Raw genomic sequence first — 19,404 nt, forward strand, 5'->3', positions numbered from 1 at the left:
GCGACAGACAAATGGGAGTAGCAGATAAAGCAGGAGAAAAGGTACAGAGTGGCCAATTAAGTTTGAATTTCAGAAACATGAGTAATTTTTTAGTATAAGTATGTCCTTAATACTCCAATCTTACAAATAGAGATAGTAAACTTCTCTACGCCCCAGCTTCTTTATATGTAAATTGGGGAAAACAGTGTCGTCCTTAAATGAAAGAATGCATGTAGAGTGTTTAGCCCGGTGTTGCACTTCTAATCATGGTTCACAAATAGCAGCTGTTGTTAGAATTAGCAAACTGGGCAACTGTTCTGCAATAATAAGATGTTGCTCTGACAGCGTGAGCCTCATCCCATGATGATGTCGGCACATCTTACTTCCTCTCTGTAAGGCTGTCAGGGGAGGAAAGCCGACCCTGTATCCTGCCTGTATTAGGATTCCCTTGCTCCTTTGCCCCTCATCTCCCTCCTCCATCTCTCCTTGGCAAATGCCTTGTCCTCAGCGGTCTGAAATGCACATTATGAAGTGGGCTTCCTGCAACAATTTGGCTACTCTAACAGAGAAGGGCCCCTGTTTCCTAATATGTGGGCATCACTTGGGCTGGTCATGTCTGCTGGCACGCCTGTAAAGTCTACTAAGTGTAAGATTTCACTTAGTGCATTCAGCCCGGCTTGTACTGAGACAGAAGGCGAAGAAGTCTTTCCCAGATGTTGGGTTGAATTTAGAATTTTCTATCTATACTCTTCTGGTCCTACCCTCTCTGAATATAGGCTGCATAATGACCTGCTTTTTAAGGTGAGAAGATGAAACATGGGCCATATTTATTCAGTCATTTGATTAGCTACTAATCAGAGATCAGAGTAGATTAGCTACTGTGGCTTAGAAGAACCCAAATCAGTGAATTTTAATACTGATTATTTTCTATTGCTGGGCTTTGGAATGTAGCCCATCCCAACTGCAAGGCAATTCTTCTCTTATATTTTTCTTATTAGGAATGATAAATTGCTATACAGAGAAAGAGAGAAATTGGAGGTAAAACATAAAGAATAAAAATCCCTAAAATCCCTGCAGTCTGGGACTACCATTGTTAACATTTTGCATAGTTCCTTGTAGTATTTTTTTCTATGCATTTTTTTGAAGAGGGGTACAAACCTATAATAATATCTCATATATAGATTTTACATTTCTCATTTTATTTTTGTCTTTTTATTACACAACTGGTACATAAAATTGTAGAAAATGAAAATGAACATAAAAATTAAAAAATTAAAAACTCCCTCAATTCCAGTAGACAAAGACAACTACTATGAAGAATTTATGTATATCCTTGTATTATATTTGTGTGTGGAATTATATAACTTTTTTAATAGTTTTTAATAGATGTATCATGCTATACATAGTTAATAATATGCTTTTTTCCTAACTATTTACCTATCTATACCAACATCTATTTCTACAAATACGTAATGTATAATAGTGAGAATTAGTTAATAATTAAAGGTCTAGTAATGGGAGATTTATTAATAAACTATAGAAAAAACCATACAAGGGAATACCATGCAGTCATTGAAAATGTTATGGTATTTTAGGAGAAATATTTCACAATTAGGAAGATATTCCTGTTATTAAGTGTTATATTATTATATAGAAAAATCTGGTTGCAAAACAGTTATAGAATATGTCATATTTTTGTTAAGAAACAAACAGATTTATCCATGCCTCTTTGCTTTTCTCTTTAAAAGACATTAATAGTGGTTCTCTCTGGATAGGAACACTTTCCTTATCTTCATTTGCTTCTCTGCATTTTCTAAATTTTTTTACAATGAACACTTATTACTTTCATAGCATGAAAAACAAATTAAGTATACCTTTTCCTCTCATCATAGGAATTAAGATAGAAGTAGACATTCTAGGTAAAGCAATGTGTCTTCATCTGGCAAATAATTTTAAGGTCTATCTTTACAACAGAATGTTGGTTTTATTTTTCATTAAAATTTCTAAAGCTGGGAATGTATTCTAGCAGAAGATAAAAACTGTACCCAGCTATAATGAGATAAGCACAATTTTTTAAAAAAAGATAATTGATGGTGAATTCAATTCAATTCCCCATGGTTGGGATGCCTGGAGTTATTCTTGACTTTATTATCACACAATTTTTCTTGACTCAGTAGCTTGAAGCTTTCTGGATAAAAAAGTCTGAGGAACATGTGGCTGTTACTATGAGTAATGGCTTTTTCTTTCTTCTGGCTGGCTCTCTGAGTAGTTTATCATCACTTGCGGCAGCTTTTAAACACAGTCTTATCATCTATCTTCATTTTCTCTTTTGTACAGTAATTCCAATTGTCTTCCATTAATTTTTGCATGTTAACCTATTTGGCTTAAGGGGGATTCTCAACCTCAATATTAGTATAAAAAAGAAAATCACATACAAGCATGGGAATTTTTCTTCTAAGAATCATTTTGAGATGCTGTTGGCATACGAAATAGCATCCCAAATGGGAAGATAATATCCTTGTTAATCAAAAAACTATTTAAAAACTCAATTAACAGAACATTATGCTATATAATTAATCTTCATTGCATTTCACTGATTTCTTTCCCATCCCCCCCACAAAGTAGTTAATATGTCTTTTATGTCTTTGAATTTTATTGTAATAATCAATAGGCTAAATTTCATAATATAAAGTAAGCTAGCTATAGAAGATAATCAGATGCTTTTTCTCTGCCTAAAGTAATTAAGTCAAAATCATCAGAAGTTTCTTCCATTCTAAGTTGTGTTGAATCTGCTGAGCCTTTGAGGGAAACTTAAACAAAACTAAAAGGGAAGCGACTGAAACAAATTCATGTGGCTTGACTTTTGGGAAATCAAGATCAAAAAAAGTAAACAAAACAATAAGTGAGAAAAAATTAAATTACTTGGAATCTGGAAAAACAGATGAGTGGAGATCTGGTCATGTTGAGATAAGCTATGCTTGAATAACCTTAAACTGGCTATTTCAGAACTGTTACTTTACAGATTTATACACTGGCTTTTTCATTTGAGGGATTTTCTTGGTTCATATGCATTAAAAACTTTCCCCCCCTTTTTTTCATAAGAATAAAATAAAACGCATTGTAAAAACTTAGAAAATAAAAACAACAAAAGGAATAAACTGACAAGTCACCCATAATGCACAGTCAAAATTAATCATGATAAACCTTTCAGTGTGTTTCCTTTCAGTCTTTAAAAATGTTAATATATGTTTGATCGTAGTATATACACAGTCTGCATTTTTTTTAACTTGACATATGAGCATTACCCTTTCTTAATAAATGTTGGAGATAGGCAGAAAGCAAATCCGTTGTTTCTTGATTTATATTTAAATGTATACTCCTCAAAGACACACACACAGGATGATGAAATGAATCACTCTCCAGCTTATTTGCTTGGGAGATGGTGTTTAATTTGTATATACTAATCCTCTAATTGTTATGCTATTCAATTAGCACCCTTTCGTATATGATTTTATTCTGAATTGTTTTGAGTGTAGATGGCCTCTTTCACAGCAAGGGTATTAAGAACTTTTAGGGTTGGTAATTCCACTGCATAAAGGTTTACAGATTAATAGGGAATCGGCTTCTGTGTTCAACCCCTAACATTCTCTCTCTCTGACCTATTTATATCAGCTCTCCCTAAACCAACAAATGATATAAGAAGAGTATGAAGGGAGAAGGGAGAAAGAGAAGAAACCATTACTTGATCAGTTTTTTGATGGGGTCCCCTCTCTTCTTGACCTATGTTTCTACTAGAGAGCTTGATTGTGTCAGACAAGGATATCTGCTTTCCAAACCCCCAAATATATTCAGAGATTAATAACTTTTATTGAGTATGCCAAACACACAGGGACGGCATGTTTAGTTTCCTGAAATGTGTTCCCAGAATAACATTCAGTGAATCTTTAGACAGGAAGCCACATTCCAAAAACACCTGGAAATAATCTGCATTAGTCAAAAACTACAGATAGCAAGTCTCACATAATTCGACCATAAATTTGTTATTTTTAAAAAAGAATAAGTACTATTTACTGAGGGCCTATTCTCTGCCAGGCATTCTGCTAGGCATCTTGCAAATATGGTTTCTAAGTTTTTCAACAGCCTGCAAGGTAAAAAGGAAAATGGAGGCTAAGAGAGATTGAAATATATGGTTTGCTGACTGTATCTCTGAAAACACCAAACAAGACAAGTCACCTCCACATACCATTAGTAGACAGAAGGAAGTAGGCTGCATTCTGCTGAGGGAGCCATCTTATTTTATTGATTTTTTCTTCTATTTCTAAACTCTTCAGGTAATCGAACTCGGGTTCATGGCTCTGGAATGTGCTGTAAACATTGTATTCACCCCTCCGATGAACCTGATTTTTACTCTGTAGGAAGGGAAAAAAAAGTCACATGAAGATTAAAGCACATAAGCCAACTGCAAATTCACCAGTTCCTTCCTTTTTTTGAGTAGAGTCATGAGGGGTGAGATGGGCAGGCCGTGTCCAAGTGGGCTGAGGGCAGGACTATGACGGCCATGGGTTCCTCCTTAGCTCAGTGCCCTCAGGCTGTTGATCATGCAACCCTGGTGGTAAATACTGGCACCTTCAATATTTACAAATTTTTACTTATAAAGTATATACATAAACTGCTGCATGTCTTGGACACCCTTAGGAGTGAGTCATCCCATGCTGACGTCCATACAGACGTGTATCAATCCTTTAACAAGAACACAAAGCTATAGCATCTGCACCTTTCACTGGCCTTTTAAAATCTCATCGGATCTTCATAGAATCTCTGAGAGGTGCACAGAGTAGGGAAATGAACAAAAGAGGCTCAGAGAAATTAAAATGACTTCTCAAAGGTCACCCAGCTTATAAGCAGTGGATCTCTCCCTCTCCTTTTTCCAACATGAATAACAAAACAGACATGAGTGCAGAGATGACATGTGAATCATTAGGAGAACCATGAGACTTTACGCTGGCTTTCCCCCAGCGCTGATTATGCAAAGTGCACACAGCAGGAACTAAATAAATGGTGACAGAACAAAACATAAAGGAAGGGGGTGCAGAAAGGGACCAGAGAAAGAAGAAAGGTGGGCAGGAGGAAAAGATGGTGTGAAAGAGAGAAAGGGAAGAAGGGAAAAGAAGGAGGAGAGGTTTGCATTTTAGGACCTAGTGACCAAGAGCCTCAAGATTCAGGCTTTGGAAAACTGTGTTCAAAAATTCAAATCCAAAAAAAAAAAAAATTCAAATCCAGGTCTTGCTAGGCATTTGTCGTAAATGCTTGACTCTTAATAAAAGGTGCAATTAAAAAATTTTTATCTCTGGGTGGATACTGAACATTCAAACCCAAGTCTCAATTTACTGATGGGTGATGGTGCTGATACCCAGATGTTAAATGTGCTTGCGAGGGCACTGAGGTTCCTTGAACAAATTTTCCAGGACAGCACCTCTTGAGGATTCACGCACAGGTGTCACCCACGGGAATCGAAAGGAGGCCTGACCTAGATGTTGTCACATGGCTGTGTTTCTCAAGCTCAGCGTTCATTCAACCCCAAGTCCCACCGCAAAGCTCAACATTTAACCGCAGGTTATTATCCTCAACATTTATTCCTTATTGAACAAAACCACCCTCCTTTGGAAAATGTGTCCCCCTTCTTTCTACTAATGAATCAGGCTCCCCACATATTTCAGTAAATTAAAATAGGTGAAACCTATAAATACCTAATGGGAAACATGGAGCGGAATATTACTGGCAACACCCTGCCTTGGGTAATTTATGCTAAACAACTCCTCTGGTTTCTCTTTATCATCACTCTGAACCTAATTGGATTTTTTTAAAAAATTGAAGAAGAAGGTTTGAAAATCAATTTTAAAAGGACTTTAAAGGCTGACATACTCGCTCCTACCCTGTTTACTGCAGAGAGAGCTAATCCACCTGAACAATACATTTTTACGAGTGTTGATTTGCTACCATCCAAATCAGACTGTCAAGTGTGTGTAGGATGTGCCAGACCAATTAGCACCAGGCAGCTCCGGAAAAGCAGGAAAAATTCCAGGTCACGAAGAGCTATTAGTTCCTACTTGCCAACAACATTTTCGTGTTTCCAGGGCCAATGGAATAGGCTGGGTGCCTGATTTAATGCCGAACACTTGAATTCATACAGAACCCCGAGGGATTACGATGCCCTTATAGAAATTAATTGCAAATAATGTGCAATTACCAAATATATCACCTCTAAATGAGGCTTTCCTTTTTTGAGGGGAGGTGGAACACAAATGACTTTGAGGCACAAAGCAGGCTTTAAATTGCTAGGGAAGTCTCTTGTGAAACCTCCCTCCTGCACTGGGCCCTCCTGCTACGCTGTGCCGGGTGAATCTCCAAGGCAGGCAGTAGCAGATGGGAGAGTTACTTGAACACAGACTGGCCTGCTGGAAGCTTCAGGACCACGCCGGCGGAGGCCAAGGAAATCAAATTGGGCCATAATTTCATTCTGACAGAACAGAAGCAGACACCAAAAAACTCAATTTATATGAAAAAGAGAAACAATTCCTAGTGGAACCCAAGTCTCAGGAAGAAATGGGCTTTTCGAGATTCACTGGGAGTGAGAACTCCTGCTCAGAATGCATAGAGCATTCAGCTGCAGGGAACTTCGTGTCACCTATAGTAAAGTGTGGGCTACATGCCTTGCTCAGATGTCATTTTCTGGGATTTCACTCCCTTTGGTAGGGGGAGCTACCATTTTCTTCTTTTTTTTTTTTTTATGGTTAGCAACAAAGTATTTTTAATTAAGGTATGTACCTTGTTTTTTTAGACATAATGCTACTGCATACTTAACAGACCACAGTATAGTGTAAATATAACTTTTATATGCACTGGGAAATCAAAAAAATTGGTGTGACTTGCTTTATTGTGATATTCCCTTTATTGCAGTGGCCTGGAACTGAGCCCACAATATCTCTGAAGTATGCCTGTAAATTGTACGTATTCTCTTCTGACCCAAGTTATCCTTTTCATATCTGTTGGGGAAGGGTTATATTTTTTATCCTAGGTATTCTGTTAGGAGTCCCTGTATTTCAACAGCTGGAGGAGAATAAACCCCACTGAAAAAGGAGGCATTACACTCAACAAGCACCCGCGGAATTTTGCAGGTCAGATGAGAAGTGAGGTCGTTTTGAATGTGCAATACCCAGGTTTGGAAAGATGAGACCTTGCCCAGAAAAGGCTCTATTTTCCGGTGCTTTTGTGAGCCTGAGTGTGTAACTATTGATGTTAATGACTTTTTGGCAGTTTTAGTTTGCAAGCCAAGCAGCAAGGTTAAGGGCGACACATGAGGATTAAGGAACAGTGGGAGGCCTTCTTTAAAAGAAGAAAATGGGCATTTTGCATTCACTGCCACTTACCTCCTGCTCTCGTTGAAATATTACAACCCGACCCCCCTTGTCCCCTGTCGCTAGTAATTCTCCCGTGTGGTTGAATTCTACCGTAGAGATAATGTCAGCTGAAAAAAAGAAGACAAAGGCAATTTAAGTAACTGCACACTTACTTTGAAACGATAGATAATAGACATACTTTTCTGTGCATTTAAGGGCTTAGGGCTTTGTCTCTGCAATGGAATTTACAAGGATTTTGTGATCTGTATTTTAAGTGCCACTAGAAGTGGCACTTGGGAAAGTAAATTTCCTAGATGCCCACCCTGCACTGTGGTCTCTAGGAACAACTGGAGAGAACAAAAGGAAAAAGCACATTCAGACCCTTTTGTTTTGGGCAAGAGAAAATGAATTTCTTCATGGCTCACGGAAATGGCAATTTTCTTTGATAATTTCTACCAACCACAGGCTCTTTTCCCACCCGTGTCCTTCTGCATTCCCCTTTCTTCTACACCCAGAAACTTCCCCAAATGAGTTTCAGTTGTGGAATCCAAATGAGGGCTGAAGACTGAGGAAGAAGGGGTGAGATGCTTGAAGCTCAGACACCGAAAACGAAGGGGCGGATCACAGAGGAATCGTCGGGAAATCTCCAGGAGCTGGACACTCAAGGAGGGACCCCACAAATGCTCCCTCTTTTCTGGTGAGCCGAACACACCCTTCTGGAAGAGCAAGGCCTTACTGCAACCCCAGGAGAAAGGTGCTGAGAAAACAGGGTCACGAGGTCAGAGGGAAGAGAGAAATTTGTACTCTGTATTTCTTTTTTTTTTTTTTAAGTGTAATTTTTTTATTGGAGTATAATTGCTTTACAAAGTTGTGTTAATTTCTGCTGTATAATGGCATGAATCAGCTATATGTATATCTATATCCCCTCCCTCTTGTACTCTGTATTTCTAAACAGAGAAAATACACAGGCATCAGGAACTCAGCTCACAGATAATTGCTGAAGGAATGCCAGCCTGCCAAGTCTTTCTTCAATGCTGGTTACCCCCGGAGGAACACAGACAGGTAAATTACCTATGATTGGATTTATTAGGGCTATTTTTAGAAAAATGTCAGAGGTTAATTCCTCTGCAATTATTCCCCTGCAGGGCTCCAACAATTGCTACCAAGAGTGCAAATGAGTTAAAAAAAAAAAAAAAAAAAAAGGAAGCAGGGGAATTATGACTGTGGCCTTTGACAGAAGTACATTCTGAAGATTATGTCCATGTAAGGAAAGCAAAGGGGAAACAGTGAGGTGGAAAACTAAGGCAATTACCCCTGAATAATTCAAATCTCAAATCTTACTTTAATATCATCATTTCAGGATTTTCTTTGTATGCCTGATTGATTCAGGTTAAGTAGTGTAAAATTCTCCACTTCGCTTCTAACTGTCCTTTTCCATACATGAAAAAGCTTTGAATGGTCATTCTTCGTGCAGAAGGAAAAAGAATAAGGCATAAACCATAGGCACTTTCAAGCCAGGCACATTTAAAAGAATAATGCATGATTTCTGTTTTGGCATCTTAGATAACTGACCCCAGTGGTAGCAGATTCAGACCCTACAGGGCCACGAGGGGACGTGGAGTGAAGTAAACCAGGTGAAGTAGCAAGCTTGTGTTCCCTCTTAAGAGACAAGTGACTACTCAGTTTAAGCCAACTGTGACTATGAAATATTACCTGTGTTGCCAGATATTCTGATTTTTTTAAAAAAAAAAAAGCTGGAAATCTAGAGTTTTATGCAAAATCGCTTAAGTTTTACATATTGGCAACCAATAATTTTGTTCAGTGCCATTACATTAAAAAAATAATAATCTTGTCTATCAGCTGAAAATGGTTTGTGGGTCACCAGCTTCTGACTTCTGGTCTCTAGAGTCTGCCTTCAGAAAAGGCCACCCCATTCCTTATTGACAGTCTCAACTGGACATCCCATGCATTCGCTCAAGAAGACCCCTACAAATGAATACTACCTGAAGGAAACACAAAATAAGCTCCACGGCTACTCAGTTCCTGAAGTAAGTTTAGAAGGCCCATTTCTAGAACAAGTGCCCAAAGAGGAGCATGGAAACCAGCCACCTCGAGTGAATTATCGGCCACTTTCCTTTATTAGAGTTTGCGTGTCTTAGCAAAGCACTCTCGTGTACAGAGGAGACAAGAAGGCTGTTTAATGTTTGCAGTCGCCTCAGAACGCCCTGGTTGAAAAGCACTCGAGTGCTGGGATACACTTCTAACATTAGTTCCTGCTTCTGGCTTTTCAATGAGTGGCTAGCCAGGGGGTTATTCACGAAGCTTCCTGGCTTTGGGGGAGAACCTAAAGCAGACATGGCCATTTCTTGTCACTTCCAGGCTTCTGTCAGGTACTAAAAAATAAGTCAAACACTTTACAGAGAGAAAGAGAAGTGAGGAGCAATGAGAGGGTGATGAGGAGACCAGGCCTGGGGGGTTAACAGTGCCATACTCATGTCTTTAGGGCTAAGATTCTACTTAAGGGCAGCTGAAGCCCTTCCTCTCAGCAGCTGTGTGAACACAGATGCTGGAGTTCTAGGTGGGTTCCAGGGCTAGTGCACTGACAACAAAGAGATGGGTCTTCCCTTTTGGTGACATTGAGTATTGGAAGGAAGAGGTAAGCAGCTCTTTCCAAGATCAGCCTCTGGCTCAGATTCCAAGAAAATGTCATTCCAAGGGAAACAAAATTCAGTCTCCCAGGGATGACATTCATATTGTCTTTTTGCCTGGACTCTTTGAAAATGTCTTCACTCTCTCTTTCAGATGCACACAGGTCAAATCAAGGTAGGATTCAAGCTCAAGTCCAAGCCACATGATCCAAAGCAGTATTATTAGAATTTTGCGCTATGGGATATCAGGCATGGTCCCAGCTATAAAAATACCTCCTTTGTTTAACAAGTGTTACCGTCGTTTGTGCTATGTCTCCCTCAAGAACCTTGTCAGAGAAAGGTTGACTGGCATGGCAGGATTCTGAAATTCCTTAGTCTTTTGCCAAGTCCTTGCCTTTATTTTAACCCTGCCAGGCAGGTGGTCTGTATATTGGGTTGTTTATATCTGGCTACTGTGTGCTTCCCTTCAGAACGTATGCATTGCAGTTCAAGTTAATACCTGTTTTGAACTTTTATGTTTCCTGACTCATTTATCATGGCTAAGCCAGTAGGTGTAACCAGAGTATTTTACTGCCCTATCCCTCTCTGCATAGTTTCATCTATGACTGTTTAATAATTGATGCAAAATTCATGAATCACCCCACATTCCAATTTCAAGATACAGAAACTTCCGATACAATACTCCTGTGCTTGCAACATTCTCTTGGTAGAGCAGTTTAAATTAGAAAACATACAGCGCTCGAAACAACATGACTTTTGTTGAGCATAGAAAGAGGTTATGGCGATAATAATAAACTAGCAAACTTAGAAACGATAACGTCACCTGAAATCATGGTCAACAGAAATCAATTCATCAAGTTCAATTAAGGTTCAGTTCATCAAGTTCAATTAGAGGACACTTGCCTTTAAATGTTAAGTGTGTATGACAACTCATTTTCTTAAATGCCCAGCCGAATCATGCTATTATGCAAAAAGCTATAAACTTGAGCATTTTCTCTCTGTTCTATAAAGATGTGAATGAAGTGCATGTTTTTGACTAAAAACAAAAAGCAGAAGCCAAAAACAGTTATAGAGGTCAAATGTAGTTAACATGATTTTTTAAGGAAATCCTGGGAGGTATGACGTTTGCCCTGCTCCACATCTATTTGTGCCGATTTAATTTCCACAAGATGGTGGCCTGGTAACCCCATTTCTAGTTCAAAAGGCAATGATAAGATCAAGTTTTTCATTTTTAAAATCAATCTCAGCATCCTTCAAAGGTTCCAGACTAGTAAGTTCATACATAAAGTTTCCATTTAACTGAATAATAGAAATTGACTTGGCAATTATATGCATGTGCTTGTGAGGCTAAAGAAAAGGAAGGACCCCCTTGTTCATGCCCTAATCTCCCCCAGTATACCATGCTAGGCTGGAGTCTATGCAATGCCAGAGCGCTGGGCTGAGTACTAGTACTGGGTGATTTTTGATAAAACGATGGCTCAGTGTAGACTTAGGACCTAAAGCCAAATCCTCTGATGGGACAAGATCTCACTGACCAGGTCACTAGCATTGACCTCCCAGCATCAATCATAGGGATTGAAATGAGACGGTAATGCAGTTTAGCCTTCAGAGTCCATTAAATGTTGTATCTTTCATCTTGGAAACATCTGGGAGATAATACTATAAAGTCATATATGTACTTTATCAGCTGACTAGTTCTGCACAAGCAATATTTGGCTTTCTTCCTGATGAGGACGTCAGTTCTAGCAGAATCTGCTGTTTCTTCAGCTAGGATAAGGATATCAGCAAGAATGGAAAGCAGGTTTCCTAGCGGATGACAATGGTGAAATGATGGTAGCTGCCAGAAAGTTTGTGTTGCGAAGAATTTGGGAGGCCACTTCCAGGTCAAAGTGCTGTGATTAATTGGCAGTGACTCCTGCAGTGGGGGGAGGTGACATGTGGAGACTTTGTCACTGCTGCATAGGAGTTTCCGGCTAGATTGGCCTTGACGTTGCGGATCATTGAACAAACAGGGGATTCTTAGGTTCCCTGGAGGGAATTAAAACTACTCCTTCCATCTACATAACACTGTGGACTCCTTGCATTCTGGTTCAGAGTCCAAAGTCGGCATCCATTTTCTCAGATAAGGTTTTCCCTGGTAAGTTTGGATGACTGAAATAGTACACTGGAGTATATTTTCCACCAAAATAGGAGGGAAAAGGAAGTCTGGTTGTGGCCAGACAAGATATACACAAGAACTGCTACTGAGACCGTGCCAAAATGGTCAGGTTGAAAAGATATTAATATATTATAAAATTTAAAAGAAGAATCAGGTAATAAAATAGTATGTGTCAGATGACCTCAATTTTGTTAAAGTATTTACATTTTAAAATACGTTTTTTTAAACTGGTAAAGTAATATATACTTACTAAAACTTCCATTAATACCAAGATGATGATTAGAATATAAACTGAAATATCCCCCAAAGATAATAATTAACTCCTATAAATACACACACAAATAGTCATAGGAAAAAGTCCGTCAGGGAGAGTACAGGATGATATTGTTTTGGGGTAGGACATGGATGACTAACTTTATTTTTTTATAGTCTTCTAATTTCTCAGCATTTTCTAATTTTTTTACCTTGACCATAAATACTGGAACAATTTTTGACTTTTAAGCAATTTTAATTGACTTTCAAACTGAATACAAGATTTTAACATTTACCTCAGTGACGTTTTATTTTTTAATTTAATTTTTTTAACATCTTTATTGGAGTATAATTGCTTTACAATGGTGTGTTAGTTTCAGCTTCATAACAAAGTGAATCAGCTATACATATATATATATCCCCATATCTCCTCCCTCTTGCATCTCCCTCCCACCCCCTAGGTGGTCACAAAGCACTGAGCTGATCTCCCTGTGCTATGCAGCTGCTTCCCACTAGCTATCTATTTTACATTTGGTAGTATATGTAAGTCTATGCCACTCTCTCACTTTGTCCCACCTTACCCTTCCCATGTCCCCAACTCCATTCTCTACATCTGCATCTTTATTCCGGTCCTGCCCCTAGGCTCTTCAGAACCAAGTTTTTTTTTCTTTTGATTTCATATATATGTTAGCATACGGTATTTGTTTTTCTCTTTCTGACTAAATTCACTCTATATGACAGACTTTAGGTCCATCCACATCACTACAAATAACTCAGTTTCGTTTCTTTTTGTGGCTGAGTAATATTCCATTGAATATGTGTGCCACATCTTCTTTATCCATTCATCTGTTGATGGACACTTAGGTTGCTTCCATGTCCTGGCTATTGTAAATAGAGCTGCAATGAACATTGTGGTACATGACACTTTTTGAATTATGGTTTTCTCAGGGTATATGCCCAGTAGTGGGACTGCTGAGTCGTATGGTAGTTCTATTTTTAGTTTTTTGAGGATCCTCCATACTGGTCACCATAGTGGCTGTATCAATTTACATTCCCACTAACAGTGCAAGAGGGTTCCCTTTTCTCCACACCCTCTCCAGAATTTATTGTTTGTAGATTTTTTGATGATGGCCATTCTGACTGGTGTGAGGTGATACCTCATTGTAGTTTTGATTTGTATTTCTCTAATGATTAGTGATGTTGAGCATCCTTTCAGGTGTTTGTTGGCAATCTGTATATCTTCTTTGGAGAAATGTCTCTTTAGGTCTTCTGCCCATTTTGGGATTGCGTTGTTTGTTTTTTGGATATTGAGTTTCATGAGCTGCTTGTAAATTCTGGAGATTAATCCTTTGTCAGTTGTTTCGTTTGCAAGTATTTTCTCCCACTCTGAGTGTGGTCTTTTCGCCTTGTTTATGGTTTCCTTTGCTGTGCAAAAGCTTTTAAGTTTCATTAGGTACCATTTGTTAATTTTTGTTTTTATTTCCATTTCTCTAGGAGCTGGGTCAAAAAGGATCTTGCTGTGATTTATGTCATAGAGTGTTCTGCCTATGTTTTCCTCTAAGAGTTTTATAGTGTCTGGCCTTACATTTAGGTCTTTAATCCATTTTGAGTTTATTTTTGTGTATGGTGTTAGGGAGTGTTCTAATTTCATTCTTTTACATGTAGCTGTCCAGTTTTCCCAGCACCACTTATTGAAGAGGCTGTCTTTTCTCCATTGTATATTCTTGCCTCCTTTATCAAAAATAAGGTGACCATATGTGTGTGGGTTTATCTCTGGGCTTTCTATCCTGTTCCATTAATCTATATTTCTGTTTTTGTGCCAGTACCATACTGTCTCGATTACTGTAGCTTTGCAGTATAGTCTGAAGTCTGGGAGCCTGATTCCTCCAGCTGCATTTTTCCTTCTCAAGATTGCTTTGGCTATTCAGAGTCTTTTGTGTTTCCAAACAAATTGTGAAATTTTTTGTTCTAGTTCTGTGAAAAATGCCATTGGTAGCTTGATAGGGATTGCATTGAATCTGTAGATTGCTTTGGGTAGTACAGTCATTTTCACAATGTTGACTCTTCCAATCAAAGAACATGATATATCTCTCCTTCTGTTTGTATCATTTTTCATTTCTTTCATCAGTGTCTTACAGTTTTCTGCATACAGGTCTTTTGTCTACTTAGGTAGGTTTATTCCTAGGTATTTTATTCTTTTTGTTGCAGTGGTAAATGGGAGTGTTTCCTTAATTTCTCTTTCAGATTTTCCATCATTAGTGTATAAGAATGCAAGAAATTTCTGTGCATTAATTTTGTATCCTGCTACTTTACCAAATTCATTGATTAGCTCTAGTAGTTTTCTGGTAGAGTCTTTAGGATTCTCTATGTATAATATCATGTCATCTGCAAAGAGCGACAGCTTTACTTCTTCTTTTCCGATTTGGATTCCTTTTATTTCTTTTTCTTCTCTGATTACTGTGGCTAAAACTTCCAAAATTATGTTGAATAACAGTAGTGAGAGTGGGCTACCTTGTATTGTTCCTGATCTTAGTGGAAAAGGTTTCAGTTTTTCACCATTGAGAACGATGTTGGCTGTGAGTTTGTCATACATGGCCTTTATTATGTTGAGGTAAGTTCCCTCTATGCCTACTTTCTGGAGGGTTTTTATCATAAATCGGTGTTGAATTTTGTTCAAAGCTTTTTCCACATCTATTGAGATGATCATATGGTTTTTCTCCTTCAATCTGTTAATATGGTGCATCACATTGACTGATTTGCGTATATTGAAGAATCCTTGCATTCCTGGGATAAACCCTACTTGATCATGGTGTATGATCCTTTTAATGTGCTGTTGGATTCTGTTTGCTAGTATTTTGTTGAGGATTTTTGCATCTATGTTCATCAGTGATATTGGCCTGTAGTTTTCTTTCTTTGTGACATCTTTGTCTGGTGTTCGGACCAGTGTGATGGTGGTGTCGTAGAATGAGTTTGGGAGTGTTCCTCCCTCTGCTATCTTTTGGAAGAGTTTGAGAAGGATATGTGTTAAGCTCTTCTCTAAATGTTTGATAGAATTCACCTGTGAAGCCATCTGGTCCTGGGCTTTTGTTTGTTGGAAGGTTTTTAATCACAGTCTCAATTTCAGTGCTTGTGATTGGTCTGTTTATAGTTTCTATTTCTTCCTGGTTCAGTCTCTAAGAATTTGTCCATTTCTTCCAGGTTGTCCATTTTATAGGCATACAGTTGCTTGTAGTAATCTCTCATGATCCTTTGTATTTCTGCAGTGTCAGTTGTTACTTCTACTTTTTCATTTCTAATTCTATTGATTTGAGTGTTCTCCCTTTTTTTCTTGATGAGTCTGGCTAATGGTTTATCAATTTTGTTTATCTTGTCAAAGAATCAGCTTTTAGTTTTATTGATCTTTGCTACTGTTTCCTTCATTTCTTTTTCATTTATTTCTGATCTGATCTTGATGCTTTCTTTCCTTCTGCTAACTTTGGGGGTTTTTTTGTTCTTCTTTCTCTAATTGCTTTAGGTGTAAGGTTAGGTTGTTTATTTGAGATGTTTCTTGTTTCTTGAGGTAGGATTGTATTGCTATAAACTTCCCTCTTACAACTGCTTTTGCTGCATCCCATAGGTTTTGGGTCGTCATGTTTTCATTGTCATTTGTTTCTAGGTATATTTTGATTTCCTCTTTGATTTCTTTAGTGATCTCTTGGTTATTAAGTAGTGTATTGTTTAGCCTCCATGTGTTTGTATTTTTTACAGATTATTTCCTGTAATTGATATCTAGTCTCATAGCATTGTGGTTGGGAAAGATACCTGATATGATTTCAATTTTCTTATATTTACGAAGGCTTGATGTGTGACCCAAGGTATGATCTATCCTGGAGAATGTTCCATAAGCACTTGAGAAGAAAGCGTATTCTGTTGTTTTTGGATGGAATGTCCTCTAAATATCAATTAAGTCCGTCTTGTTTAATGTATCATTTAAAGCTTGTGTTTCCTTACTTATTTTCATTTTGGATGATCTGTCCATTGGTGAAAGTGGGGTGTTAAAGTCCTCTACTATAAACTTATTAAGATAAAAAATAAAAGATAATTATTAAAAATAAAAAAATTAAAAAGTAATTAAAAAGAAAAAAAAAAGAAAGAAAGAAGAGAGCAACCAAACCAAAAAACAAATCCACCAATGAAAACAAGCATTAAAAGCCATACTAAAAAAAAAAAAAAAAAAACGGACAGACAGAACCCTAGGATAAATGGTAAAAGCAAAGTTATAGAGACAAAATCACACAAAGAAAAGCATACACATACACACTCACAAAAAGAGAAAAAGGAAAAAAAATATATATATATTGTTGCTCCCCTAGTCCACCGCCTCAATTTTGGGATGAATCGTTGTCTATTCAGGTATTCCACAGATGCAGGGTACATCAAGATCATTGTGGAGATTTAATCCGCTGCTCCTGAGGCTGCTGGGAGAAATTTCCCTTTCTCTTCTTTGTTCACACAGCTCCCGGGGTTCAGCTTTGGATTGGGATCCGCCTCTGTGTGTACGTCACCTGAGGGCGTCTGTTCTTCGCTGACAGGACGGGGTTAAAGCAGCAGCTGCTTCGGGGGCTCTGGCTCACTCAGGCTGGGGGGAGGGAGGGGTACGGATGTGGGGCGAGCCTGCGGCAGCAGAGGCTGGCATGACGTTGCAACAGCCTGAGGCACGCCGTGCGTTCTCCCGGGGAAGTTGTCCCCGGATCACGGGAGCCTGGCCGTGGCGGGCTGCACAGGCTCCTGGGAGGGGAGGTGTGGAGAGTGACCTGTGCTCGCACACAGGCTTCTTGGTGGTGGCAGCAGCAGCCTTAGAGTCTCATGCCCGTCTCTGGAGCTCATTTAGGCGGTGCTCTGAATCCCCTCTCCTCGCGCACCCTGAAACAATGGTCTCTTGCCTCTTCGGCAGCTGCAGACCTTTTCCCGGACTCCCTCCCGGCTAGCCATGGCACACTACCCCCTTTCAGGCTGTGTTCACGCAGCCAACCCCAGTCCTCTCCCTGCGATCTGACCAAAGCCCGAGCCTCAGCTCCCAGCCCCCGCCCGCCCCGGCGGGTGAGCAGACAAGCCTCTCGGGCTGGTGAGTGCTGGTCGGCGCCGAGCCTCTGTGCGGGAATCTCTCCGCTTTGCCCTCCGCAACCCTGTGGCTGCGCTCTCCTCCGTGGCTCCGAAGCTTCCCCCTCTGCTACCCGCAGTCTCTGCCCGCGAAGGGGCTTCCTAGTGTGTGGAAACCTTTCCTCCTTCATGGCTCCCTCCCACTGGTGCAGGTCCCATCCCTATTCTTTCATCTCTGTTTTTTCTTTTTTCTTTTGCCCTACCCAGGTACGTGGGGAGTTTCTTGACTTTTGGTAAGTCTGAGTTCTTCTGCCAGCATTCAGTAGGTGTTCTGTAGGAGTTGTTCCACATGTAGATGTATTTCTGATGCATTTGTGGGGAGGAAGGTGATCTCCACGTCTTACTCTTCCACCATCTTGAAGGTCTCCTCAGTGACTTCTTAGACTTTTAAAAAATTCATTTTTTAATTCCCATGTAGTAAAATTCACTTTTTGTGGCATATAGTTTTATGGGTTTGGATAAATGCATGTATTGAATACATGTGTATCCACTACCATCTTCATGAGATAGAACAGTTTAACCACCCCCCCCCCACCAAAGTTCCTTCATATTGCCCCTCTGTAGTGAACAATTTTTCAAAAAGGAATAAAATTATGGGAATCAAATGAGCTGATAAGTATATAAGAGCTTCCAAAGGAAGCTGTGCAAATACAGAGGCTTAATACTACTAGTCTCTATACATATGGCTCAACTCAACTTACAGCCAATGATCACTTTCTCATTAGGTAAAGATTTTATATTTTTAATCTTACTGTTTAGATATTATCACCATTTACAATTTTGTTTTTAGAGTACTGGGAAGCTCAATTCATCAATATATCTTTGTTAACCTGTATCACAAACTAGGTTTATGCCTGAGGTTTTCTGCCCTTTGATTCAAAGGTCCCTTTGCCTTTAATTGAGATGATGTCTGAGTCCTTGGTTCAGTAGCATTAACTTCTTGACACTACTTCTCACATTCCTTCAGCTTGGTCCTAGTGACTGAAGCAGTAAATAGAAAGTTCTGAGAAGTGATAACAAATGGCTCTAATCTTGCTTACCAATTTTGATCTATTGGCAGAAGCTGCCTATTGAGAAAGACTGTGAGGTCATAGCTGGGCTTGGTGGGAAGGTGTTGTGATCAAATAGTCATGTCTGTCATGGGCATTGGCTTGGAAAGAGGCTGTACAGATGCCACTTGCTTGCTATACTGGCCTACTGTATATAATATACACATTCTGTTGGATCCAGAATTGATTCCTTCGTCACCTGACTGGTGTCTAGTATTTAGATACTGAATCTTTTTCCTTTAATTTGAATATAATTAATTCTGTGCATACTAGTTTAAACTTCAACCTGGTGTTGGTAATCCTCTTGTATGAAAGAATGCAGGTAGAAGGGTCCAATGGTCCCAATTCCCAAGATTTTATCACAACTGCTGCTTCTTCCTATTTAACCACAAGCACAGTGCTGGAAAATAGGCACAGTTTAAATGTCAGCCTTCCTACGTAGACCAAGTTCATTAAGGGCAGGTAATGTGCTGTGGCTGCTCTTGGTTGGCTGCTCCTCCAGTGTCTTTCTTCCTTGCGTGCCTCCCACTGTAGAGGCTGAAAAATCCAGATACTTGCTTCCCAGCCTCCCCTGTGGCTAGGGATGCCCATGTGACCCAAATTTGTCCAATGAGGAATATAGGAAACTCTGCTGGGGGGCAGAGAGGCAGAGATTCTGGGAAAGATCTTTCTTCCCTGAATAAAAGGAGGGAAGTAAGTGATGGGAAGCCTTCTGGCTGCACTGACATACACCTTGTATAATACTATCTTTGTATGTGGTTATATGTGGCCGTATGTGGAGC

At 39.2% G+C, this 19,404-nt stretch overlaps 1 protein-coding gene across 6 annotated transcripts in view; it reads right to left on the bottom strand.

Moving 5' to 3' along the window:
- PPP2R2B (protein phosphatase 2 regulatory subunit Bbeta) overlaps positions 1–19,404 on the bottom strand; it is a 466,791-nt gene that overhangs the window by 101,901 nt on the left and 345,486 nt on the right. For all 6 annotated transcript variants that reach the window (XM_036849101.1, XM_036849103.1, XM_036849104.1 and 3 more), the window contains 2 exons: positions 7,407–7,504; positions 4,223–4,388 (listed from right to left, as the gene is read on the bottom strand). In XM_036849101.1, coding sequence (XP_036704996.1) covers positions 4,223–4,388; positions 7,407–7,504 — 264 coding nt within the window. The remainder of the gene's footprint in view (positions 1–4,222; positions 4,389–7,406; positions 7,505–19,404) is intronic.

The sequence above is a fragment of the Balaenoptera musculus genome, chromosome 3 (genome assembly GCF_009873245.2).
Source record: "Balaenoptera musculus isolate JJ_BM4_2016_0621 chromosome 3, mBalMus1.pri.v3, whole genome shotgun sequence".
Classification (NCBI taxonomy): Eukaryota; Metazoa; Chordata; class Mammalia; order Artiodactyla; family Balaenopteridae; genus Balaenoptera; species Balaenoptera musculus.